Source organism: Macrobrachium nipponense, chromosome 46 (genome assembly GCF_015104395.2).
Source record: "Macrobrachium nipponense isolate FS-2020 chromosome 46, ASM1510439v2, whole genome shotgun sequence".
NCBI lineage: Eukaryota > Metazoa > Arthropoda > Malacostraca > Decapoda > Palaemonidae > Macrobrachium > Macrobrachium nipponense.
The window spans coordinates 29,284,560-29,297,096 of NC_061106.1; the positions used below are offsets into that span (position 1 = coordinate 29,284,560).

The window sequence follows — 12,537 nt, forward strand, 5'->3', positions numbered from 1 at the left end:
TAATTTCCTTTATACTCCCATCTGCCTTGCCCGTTACTGTAGAGTGATTTTAGTTCTCAAAAACTCATTCCATTGTTCTGTTTTTTTTTATATATATATATATATACTTATAATTTCAAATGGCTCTTCAACAACACTCGAGTTGTAGTGAGAATCGTGATCTTGATTTGTATTAGCATTTTTTCAAACACATGCACGTATTTACATGATAATTACTTGATTGTTCAGAGTTGGAATAAGTCTCTTTCCATCAGGCTGCTGCCCAGACTTCGTAAGTTATATTTTTGCTCGAAGGTTTTCCTGTTATTCGGATTTTTCAAAAAACTACTAAGGTTTTTGAAGAATGGAAGGACAACAGTGACATAGCGTCAAATTAAGAGAATGCTTCAGTAATATAATAAAAATGGTCAGATATAGATTATTGTTGGATTTTCATGAAAATAAAAGCCTAATCAAAGAATCAAATAAATACTTGAGTAAAACAGAGAAAGGGTGGGAAGATTCCCCACATAAATCATAATAAATATACATGTTTGGCAGTATATGTTGTCCCTTCTCCTGACTTAATCTCTCTCTCTCTCTCTCTCTCTCTCTCTCTCTCTCTCTCTCTCTCTCTCTCTCTCTCTCTCAGAAACACGCACACTCGTTAACTTATTACCCCTAAAAAGTCAAAGACTTAAGAACAAAGGGATGCGGTGATAAATTTAGTGAAGGCGCCCTACTGTCATCTAAAAAGTCTATTTTGGGAACTGATGGTGCCAAGAAGGAAGTACTTTTTTTTTAGGTGTTGCTATATGTATGTATGTATGTACTATGTGCGCCAATGTCTCTTGTGCTTACGTTAAGTTAATCAGTAAAATATAAAGATACGTTGCCTTCTTACTTTAGAATTTTTCATTGTCTTCTCCAAACTCCTTAAAGTTTTAGTACATCCTCATCACATTTGGTTAAATATTACACTCACGAATTGAATTATGTTTATATACAAAGAGACGTACTACACGTCTCGCACACACTTAACTTTACGAAACAAGTGATAGAGATAAGCATTTCATTCATGGTTCATTTTTTGCGCAGAAACTAAAGGAATGTCTTAATTGCAGAAAGAACGGATCATCAAAATAGAACTAACGGACTAGCAGAAGAGGGAAGCTCCCGCGAACGGTTCTGTACATCACTTAGAAGCCCCAGGACCTCGACACAGCCTGTGAATCGCTCTACTGTCATGCACATCCTTCAGTCGCCACCACACAGGATCTGATTAGATACATCGGAGTATGCTAAGCGATGCTCAATTGTCAGCGATGAGAATAAGATCACGTCCCTCATTGATGATAAACACTGATGGTTTATCATTGTCGTAAATGAGCAAAGCTCACTGCAGGAGGGAAAAAATAATGCCGTGCACGGTTTATAAAGTTCATGGAGAGACATGGCGTTTGCCAATTACCTTGCCTTAGCACGGGCTGTTGATAAGGTGTGTGACGATTGATAAGCATATAGAGGAGCAGAGGAAGGAGGGAAAAAAAGAAGGTACAGAAATGGAAAAATAAACCTGGGAGAAATCGTAGAAGTGAAAACTAAACGTGCTCAAAGTGCAGTGGAGAGAGACCACATACAAGTAGATACTAAGGAACTTGAGTTTATCTGTATATTTATGTGATTTTGTGATAATTGTAGTGCCTTGTGACACTCGGGAAATGGTATCCCAGAATTTCTGGGTCAAGTATAAATTATATAACAGATCGAATGAAGATTATCTTTGTTGAATGTGATCAGAAGCTGTAAACATTTCTATGAGGATAAAATTACTACGTGGGCGGATATGATTTATTCTTATTATTATGGTTATTTTTAATCAATGCTGTTAGGTTTTAGGTGCCTTTTTAACGGAAGTGAACATTGATTTTAATAAGTAGAAGTTACGAAACAGATATCGAAATGATGCTTTATGACATGTGGGACAAAATAATTTCTTTAACGGGAGTAGAGATCGATTCATTGTGTACATATGCATATAGAAAGAGTAGACCAATACCTTAAATTTTTTTTCATTATTGTGTAAATAATCAAATGCTCAAAAAGAATTTTTTGTTTATTTTTTCAATCAATCTGGTACCAGTTTCTCTTCTTCTGTCGTTTTTTGTGCCAGATATTCAAGTCATTCAGTCAAGTTCCTTTCCTGCTTGATTCACATACGTTGTTCCTGGATTATCAGCTACGTTACTTTTATCGTGATATTCCTCGATAGGAAGGTCTTCCAGTCTTTATATATTCAATTTGTAATTATTACTTTAAGTAACTCGGTGGTACTTTGGCTTGTTATCTACGCGTCACCTCCGAGGTATTTATAGTAGATTCACATCAACCGTGCATTTGATGTCTAGGATCAAAGATATCATTTATTATATGATCTGTGGTCCAAACAATATAGAAATGGTTGTATTTATTTAATACTTTGATCCTAGAGGGACTAGAATTAAACACGGCGTCCCATTGAGCTTCCGCCACGTTTAGTACTATAGTATATTCACATCAACCTTGCATTTGATGTCTAGGCCAGTCCCTTACGACGCTCCTGATTGGCTGTTGATAAGCCAATCACACGGCTGGAAACTCACAGTCTCTCTCGAGAGTTCACATGGGTAGGAGCTATGTTCCACCTCTCATGAAGGATAAGTCTTTCAAAAGTATCCCTCAGATGTGGAACATAGACCCTGCCTATGTGAACTCTCAAGAGAAACTGAGTTACCAGCCGTGTGGTTGGCTTATCAACAGCCAATCAGGAGCGTCGTAAGGGACTGGCCTAGACTTCAAATGCAAGGTTGATATGAATATACTATAGTACTAAACGTGGCGGAAGCTCAATAGGACGCCGAGTTTAATACTAGCCCCTCTGGGATCAAAGTATTATATAAATACAACCATTTCTATATTGTTTGGACCACAGATCATAATAATATATATTTTTGATCCTCGAGGGGCTAGTACTAAACACGGCGCACCCTTGAGCTTCCGACATATCTAGTACTAGCACCTCGGAGGTGACGCGTGGATAACGAGCCAAAGTAGCACCAGTGACTCTTCCTTGACTTATGAATACACATGGACAGGAATCACTCTGGACCAAACCGTGCCTCCTTCCGGACAAAAGTCAAATTAGATGATTTTTAAGAAAATAGGTTTTATAACTAAGAAATAAGTAAAGTATTCACCGATATTCACCCGTAACTTTCAACCCGTACCGGGACTTTCTCTTATCTCCAGCGTTCGAGAAACAACGATTATGCTTCTTTGTACGTTTGGTTTCTGAAAGCATAACTACAGCAAGAGATTGTGTAGTAGTTAAAAGAAATGGATATTTTTTTTAGATAGTACGTGGGTCGTTATCTAGGACTAATATTTTTTTGGGGTCATTGTCTTTATGACATTTGCAGTCTTTCGTTTATGTTTTTATGGTCATCGCCAACGGGCTTGTACTAAACACGCCACAAAGGTGGATACAGACCAGGTTAAAACCCTTGGGGGGTCACTGCCTAGGAAAGATCCAAAGAAAGTATTCACTTTTGAACATTCAAAGTCGTCTGTCAAGTGATTTGCCTTACTATTTACTTGTTCACTACTCCAGCTGAATAATCAGCTTATAAACTAACTAATCCTAACGATGCTAGTTTTAAAAAATAACTGGTTAACTAATTGCTGGTATCACGATACCTCCATTGATGAACGCTTATCGTAGAGAAAGAATTGATTCAAGATTTGTGTCCTGTCAGGTACCACTTATACAGATTGGCTATGAAATGAACGTGAAAAATAAGACTATAGTAGATTCACATCAACCGTGCATATACCCTCTATGGTCTAGGCCCGTCCCTTACGACGGTCCTGATTGCCTGTTGATAAGCCAATCACCGTGCTGGAAACTCAGTCTCTCCCGAGAGTTCACATGAGTACGATCTACGATCCACTTCTCCTGAGGATACGTCGTTCAGGAAAGGTGGAACATAGATCCTGCCTATGTGAACTCTCTCGAGAGACTGAGAGTTTCAAGCCCTGTGACTGGCTTATCAACAGCCAATCAGGAGCGTCGGAAGGGACTGGCCTAGACATTAAATGCACGGTTGTTGTGAATCTACTATAGCTTAGCTGGTGAGACTAATCATAGCAGCGTGTAATTTGGCTAAAGTCTGTACACTGCTACTATATTTAGAATAAAAATCTGTACAATTTTTAGTCTATAACTGGAAATATTTAAAGAAGCACTCGTTATCATATCTCCGACGAAACAGAATAAGAAAAGCATCCAACTAAGAGTTAGAAACCTAGACTTAAACGTTTCGCAAAAAATGAGCAGACAAGTCGATCTTCAGCCAAAGATGTATGCATTAATCAAATTCCATCCGGTTTTTTATTTATTTTTTTCGAGAATAACAAAATACGCTACATTTATTCCTGTAGCCGTGTATTTCAATTGCATAATCAGAAAGGTTAGACAGGCCTCAATGAACTAGTCACTTAGAATGTAAGTCATTTTTCTTTCAAACTTGACGACGTGTCGTAACTACGCCGACGAATCGTGAAGAGGAAGGCTTTTCGAAAACACTGATTTTCTTGCGTGATTTTATCTAATTTATTTTGCTTTTTAGTTCTCATGCTCAGCACTTCCATTACAAAGCAGTGGTCACAAAAAGAGCGTACAAATTACGTGCCTTTAGAGGGATACATTTTTATATCACAATACATATATAATGAAATATATCAATTGCCTGACCGAAGACGCCAATTTAATTTCCGTGCAGACTGTAGTACCATTTCAAAGCTGATCAACACGCAGACTTTGCATGTAATTATAAGTTGACCTGAGGTGAACAATTGTTTATACATATATATACGCATATGAACATTGGTAGAAATTGTCTTCAGAATAAACGGTCGTATCCGCATTGGTTTACATATGTATTGATTCCGAGGTAGAACGAATTAGATATTAATGGACATTTGTAGCTCGAATAATTTATATGAATCACGGTGATTTGATAATTATTCAAACATGTATATTTCACGTGCATATTTGTAGACGAATCAATCTAATGTGTATCTTCTAATGTTAAATTGAATGTATGCCGCTACATTAGAAGGGTTTTGAATGGGTACAGAAGGACCTGACACATTAACCAATCATAACTCAAAAAAGTTATTTCTTCCAAAGAGAAGTCTTGTCTCATTAAAGATGTCTTTCACAATGACTAGAAGTTCGAAAAGCTCTCTATTACATTTCACCTCAATCATTATATACATATATATATATATATATATATATATATATATATATAATATATATTATATATATATATCCATAATCATTTCCTTTCATCTTTTCTTGAACGGACGACGTATTAGATTAATGACGGATGAAGTTATTCACATAAAAAAAAACTGCTTTTAGCGCTTAGTAATCCCGTAACGATGTAACGACACAGGTAGTTATTTGCCTTATTCGTATTAATATGAAATGACTTGAATCTGCAAGTATCATTGCAGTGCGTAACGGATATTTATTTAACATTTATATATATAAATATATATTCATTTAATTTGTTCGCTGACAAAAATCAGAACTCAGACACAATGTTGGATATGTATTATGGTGACCACTACGACTTCTTAAATTCTACAGGATATTGTTCATCTCTGATTTAAAGGACTTTCCAGTGCATAGCATAATCAAGCCTTCACTGTCCATTTCCGTTTCAGGACTGAATGACCTCATTGGTCCCAGTGCTCGGCCTTTGGCCTAAATTCTATATACAATTCCATTTATAATTATTTTCTTGCAACCAAATTCTGTTACTCTTTAAGGATTCACTCATGAGAGAATATCTTGCTGTTTCACCAAATATGTACATTTTACAGATGAAAATCATTAAGCGTATTCACAACTTTTCGTTATTCGCGTAATATTCCTGTCGTCTAATCGAAGACTTTCTTAGAAGAAACATTTTATTATTGTGATTCACTCATGATGCCATTGTCAAAATATTTAGATCTTAGACGGAACACGTGACTTAAAATGAGACAACGACGGACTCCACTTTTGCGGGAAATGTTCGCTATGTGAGGAGAAAGCGCCTCAGTGGCGTTGTCGGTATGGTGTTGGCGTACCGCCTCGGTGGCCGCGAGTTCGATTCCCGGGCATTCCATTGAGGTGTGAGAGATGTGTATTTCTGGTGACAGAAGTTCACGCTCGACGTGGTTCGGAAGTCACGTAAAGCCGTTGGTCCCGTTGCTGAATAACCACTGGTTCCATGCAACGTATAGAAACACCATACAAACAAGCTATGTGAAGAGACTGGGGAGATGAGCAGTAGTGCCTCTCATCTGATTAAAGAGATAAGAGATTCGCTTTAAAACAAGGTGCCTTAGTCTACGTATATCATTCAGCTTCTGTACGTGAAACAACAGCCAGCCCTGACTGAAAAGAACAAAGCGGATTATGAAAGATGGGAATAACCTTTGGAGTGTTATCATATCTTCAGAGCTATAGATTTTAGCAGTGTTTCTCACGAATAATAAGTAGATTTAAACAAATGAAAATCTTGTTTTGCAAAAGTATAATTCTCTCTCGCTCTCTTTCTCTGTAAAGTATATGGAAATTGATATTTCTTAATCTCTCATCTTTTAAATTAAGCTTTTATCTCCGACTTTATATGTTTAGGAAGTGCTCTTTTTAAGTCCTAAGGTTATTCTTCAACATGCCTTATCTATCACATTCTTTAATGTAAGTTTGTAAGAAGAATTGCAGGAACCAAAAGTGTGATTCCTAATTTCTATATATTCACTCGATTCCTTTCTTAATATAATCCACTTCTGTTCTTTTCAGCCTCATCAAAATTCCCTTCCCTTGAGATTTTGGCGCTTTATTCATCAAAATTGAATTTATATTAGTAACCAGATACTGACTCAGAGGAATTTTTCTAGCTTTAAAGATCTTTCCCCGGTCTTCTAAAAGGTTATATACTTACTCAGAGTAATTTTCTAGGTATAAAGACCTTTCCCCAGTCTTCTAAAGGGTTATATACTTACTTAGAGGAATTTTTCTAAATATAAAGATCTTTCCCCCAGTCTCCTAAAGGGTTGCACACTTACTTAGAGGAATTTTTCTAGACTTCGAGATCTCTCCCTAGTCTTTTCGTGGACTCACTAGCCATAGCAGTTTTCTTCGCAATTTTGAAGAAATATTGACATTTCGCCGCCCAGCAGTGTAATGAATGACCTTAGCTACTAGAAACCGAAGCGATCTATTTTGTTGACAACCAACTTTCTGACGACTACAGTTAGTATTGATGATGTATGTCTATACACGGAATATAGACATACCTCGTTGATTTCCTCGACGGAGTGTATCTCATACTTGCAACATTTTGTCTACGCTTTCGTTCAACGATATGCTTGGCTAAGTCAGACGATGGCCATTTGTACTGTGATTTTGCAATTGAATGTCGGTGTATATGTCGTTTTTCTTGCTTTCAGAGGAATAAGAGATGGGCGTCTTTCAATGCCGAATATTTAATAATAAAAATCTTTCGACTATTTGACCATTTTATTTATTTCCAAATGCGTGGGTCGTTTAAGAAACACGATGTCTGGAGAGTGTTAGTTGTAAGGTCTTCTTTCCCCTTAGTCAACTAGTGCCTGTATCATAAATGTTACCTTGATATTTTGCCCCCCCCCCCCCCCTGCATGTTTGCATATGGCTATTCAAATAAATTTTAGAGAAAGAGCCCTCACGAAGTTTAGGGCAACTTTAGTCACCATATGTGACTGTCTCTGGAGTCGAGGGCGACTGCCTTTTACCCAAGACATAATCATTTATGCCTCGTGATCCTATTAAGGATACTATATGCTTATAAATGCTAATGAAAACTGTCAATGTAGAGATGAGTTGTTGAGAAATGATAAAACCTAACAAAGCAGGGCAAACTTCAAACTATTGTTTATTGCAAAACTGTGCTTTGTATTCTTTGTATTTTGACATTTTTTTATCTACAATTTTTCCAGTTTTGTCTGAGTCTCAAACTTGTGCCTTTGATTTCCACTCAAACCATATACATTAAGGTATGCTGAATATTACTGCAGAGACCTTTAGTACTTTTCACTTATATTGCATACCTCAATCATCAACAGATATATTTATTAGGTGTATGTGTGTTCTGTTGAGGGATAATAATCGAATGGACAACTCTGGGATAAGAAAAAGAGTAGCATAATAATGCTTTATTACAATAATCAACAAAAAAAGAGGTGATGATGAACATGCCTAAACGAGCAAAAGTATTAATGAAAAAAAAAAAAAAACACTTTCTCGAGGTCTGGCAAAAATTCAATGTTCAACGATTCTGTACAAGATCAGGGAAATTGTCAGTTAACAATGAATATTTGAGCAAGGTTGAATTAACGAACAGAGCATTCATACACACCTTATATATTTATATATTTCAACGTCTTTACGTAGAGAAATACATACATATAATGAATGACATCAATTTGTCTTTCTCCCAAATAGAGACCTCTTCAGAATTCTTATTATATCTCATCCTCAGGCTTCTTTTATAACTCTTAACCTTGAACAACATAAACAAGTTTAATCCCTTTTCAACATAATATAAGAAACTCTATAATCACAAATTACTGGACTTGAACATGTATATATTCAACAGTAGACAAACCCTTGGCCACTGTTATATGCTAAATCACTGCCAAGGATGTCATCAGTGACGACTTGCAGTGTTATGTGGCTACTTGAAAGTTCAGCAAGTAGCCAACAGACTAGAGTTGGGTAACAAGTTTCACACAGCTCACCACGTTTCTAGTAACAAGTTTCGACTGATGTAGGTGTATCTGTATTTATCATCCTTTTAAGTACTTTTTGAATCTGAAAATTTCTGCTCAAGATCAACTTGAGTGATGTAAAATATCTTAGATATCGTCACTTCAGCTTTGGCAGTGACTGTACAGAGTCTGCCAGTCATGGATCGAGACTGCAAGAGCCAGATTGATTTCTACACACAAGGGACAATTTTAGCTCTGTATGGATCTCTTGCCAGGTAACAGTTATAAATATTAATATGAGGAAATGGATCCTGTCATTGCTGATAGTACTTCATACAAATACCATCGCTGGATAGAGAATAACGGGTGCAAAAAGATTTCCGGCCAACTTCTCTTACCCTTTTTAACTTATATGTGGCATAGTGAAGGATCTACACATATTGTAAATGTAATATTTGGAATAGCTGCTGCTGGATGTTTATTGCTAAATTTTTGCAGCCTCATGTCTTTTAAATTTGTCCTTGAGAGGTTAGTTGGGTGTAAGTTACAGCCATTGGTGGCTTCCTGTGGGAGGAGGTCAGGACCTCACCTAAGGTGAAGCCACAGCTTTGGAGTGACAGAGGGTCTCAAGTGTACTCGGGCTACTTACCCCAAATGGAGGACAGCTCCGGCTACCTAGCTGCATGATTCTGGGCAACCTCATTCAGGCTAGTTATTCTCACAATCAGTCATGGGACCTCTCCTTCACCTCTGCAGGCTGTGCTATTCTTGTAAGAGATATATCCTTTGTTTTCGAGTTGAGGTGACTATCCAGATTAGTTTAGGGAGTGGAAAGCAGCTTAGGAATGCCACAGAATGATGCCACGAGACTTCAGAAAAGCTAACGATGCTCTCCAGCGAACACTAGGGTCAGTGATGCCAACCCCTCTAACCCTACGCCCCCTACAGGAGACGAGAAATTACCCTACATAACTGAAAATGACCCAACATTCTGCGGCTATGATGATAAATAAATCTTTAGATTACGTTTCTATGCAATATCATGAATACTAATAAGCATATTGATCTCGACCTACCTTGTTACAATTACCCTACACTTGAAAATATTGCCCTGCTGTCTAAGATTTTGCATGTTACCCTACGCGTAGGGCAATTACCCTATAATTGGCAACACTGACTAGGGTGCGACGTTAGCAGATGATTTTCAAAACAGACGAACGAGAGTTATGGAAGAAGCCAGATTCCCGACGGATCCCTGACAGATGCCACATTTAGAAAAGTCATTTAATGAAAATCAATGGAAGAATGCAACAAAATGAGGCAAAATATGAAAATGGTATTCATAATTATGATTATAACTGATGAATTAGAAAGCAATATTTCGGTAGAATTCATTTCATGCTTCAAGTACTGTCGGATATCTGTGAATATTGCATTTGTTATTTTAGACTAATGTAGAATTAACGACATGCGCATGGAACAAAACCAGCGATGCAAAAGTTACGAGGTGGTATATACAAATGAACTGCATTTTCTCTCTCTCTCTCTCTCTCTCTCTCTCTCTCAGTCAACCGGCTTCAACCTATGACCTCCTCCTCCACATACTGATAGTGTGCTGCCCACGTGTCCGATCTCAATACCCAGCTTTCCTACTGTACATAGAAGTCTAATATGGTGCCAGGCAGATTTCGATCCTCCACCTCTCTCTCTCTCTCTCTCTCTCTCTCGAGAGTGAAGAGGCAGAGGCAGTCCTTGACAAGAGATATCCTGACGTCTTATTTGGGATGTCTCTCTTAAGCCGGTATCAGCGACCTCATGTCAATTCGCTTTTGGTAAACATCGCCATTATCTTCCGTCGTTTTTTTTTTTTTTTTTATTTTTTTTTTTTTTTTTGTAATCTTCATTCTTCTTGCGGGTATGTTTGGATATTCGCTTGATTTGTTCCCTTGATACCTTTGTTTGTCGTATTTTGGTATTCTTTTCAGGTTTAAGCATTCAAGTGTTCAAGCCTATCTTCTTTTGAATGAGCGAGTTCTTGAATATGAACAAGCTTTGGTTTTCATTCAAAAACCATCCAAACATTCCGTTCGGTTGGGTATTTCCTCATATATTTACTTGCTTTTACGTTTATTAAACTGACATTTATACGATGAATTCACAAGAAAAGTTATTGGCCCACATGTTCATCTAGTTATATAATTCGCTTTCTTGAAGTCAAATATATGATGTGAGCTGAATTAACAATCGAAATCCTACAGAACAGAGCGGCATATATAAAAGTTAAGTATATCTTAGTTTAACCAGACCACTGAGCTGATTAACAGTCTCCTAGGGCTGGCCCGAAGGATTAGATATTTTTAAGTGGCTAGAAACCAACTGGTTACCCAGCAACGGGACCTACAGCTTATTGTGGGATCGGAACCACATTATATCGAGAAATTAATTTCTAATCACCAGAAAAAAATTCCTCTGACTCCTTGTTGGCAGAGTGGGGAATCGAACTCGAGACTACCGAATCGGTAGGCGAGCACGTAAACCACTCGTCCAACGAGGAACTTCGGCATATGTAAAGAAAGAACAAAATCCCAGAACAATTATGAAATAATATGCATAAATAGACATAGCGAAGAACAACCGAATTGCAGACGAAGGTAACAAAAACAAAAGCTGATCAGCACAAACTATACCTCTGCAGCAGAGCTCTTTGGCAAAACCCCTCGGGCTATTGGAACATCAGCGTGAACATCCATAGCACTGGCAAGTACCCAGTTTAACAATTTTATATCAAGTACGCAAGATATCCTTGTTATTAGATATGGATAGCGTGCAGTAACTTCAGCGGCTAAGACACATTTTGATTTATAATCACCATCATCAAGAAACAGAAAAGCACTTGGAATAATTTTGTTAATTAAGGAGATCGAAGTCTTTGGATGTTACTGACATCGAAAAGGTCGAAAACTTTTTGTTTTATCACTCTGTTGATTTGAGAGGACTTATAAGCAATGTTAGTTTTTCTGGCGGTTTTAGGCAAAAAATTTCATACGATGCGAAAAAAGACGCTCGTCAAATCTGGAGCTGAGGATTGTCAAATATTAAAACTCCTAAGCCTAGTGTCACGAATTCAGCAAAAATTCCGGAATTGATGCAATGGTATGAGATCGGTTAATGAATGATGTCTTGATTGTTATAATATGACTTATTCTACAAACTACAAAGGTATAACCGTTTGGTTGTCCTTTCTTGGTATCGTTTAAGACTGAGAGCCACTTCAATTCCTGTTATGATAAGACTAATAATTGTTGCAAACGCTTTATATTTGCAATTTTATAAGGCATAATCTATTTTCAAGGCTAAGGAACAATTTGAAACTAGAAAAAAGAAAAAAAAAACCGCCCCATAAGAGAAATCCTCACGGAACACAAAAAATTATCCATAGGCTCATTAAAATCACCTTCAGTGACAGATCGTTTGTGCCACAAAAAAGAAAATAAATAAAATAAAAGAATGGTACCAGAATAAGTATAAATATAACCTCTTCCCCAAGAAGGAAAGATGGAATAGAAATTTAGAGTGAACGAACATTTGAAGGACACCAAAGAAATATTTTTTGGGTGGCTGAGGACTCTCTCTCTCTCGTTTGAATTTATGGGCTCATAGCTAAACCTGAAGGATATGCTAAGCATGTATAAACCGAAACAATTAATG

At 37.2% G+C, this 12,537-nt stretch overlaps 1 protein-coding gene across 1 annotated transcript in view; it reads left to right on the forward strand.

Moving 5' to 3' along the window:
- LOC135214847 (serine/arginine repetitive matrix protein 2-like) overlaps window positions 1–2,821 on the forward strand; it is a 120,386-nt gene extending 117,565 nt beyond the window's left edge. The window contains 1 exon segment of the mRNA XM_064249261.1: window positions 1,104–2,821. Within this exon segment, the coding sequence (XP_064105331.1) occupies window positions 1,104–1,139 (36 nt within the window). The 3' untranslated portion in view covers window positions 1,140–2,821.
- The last annotated feature ends 9,716 nt before the right edge of the window (window positions 2,822–12,537 follow it).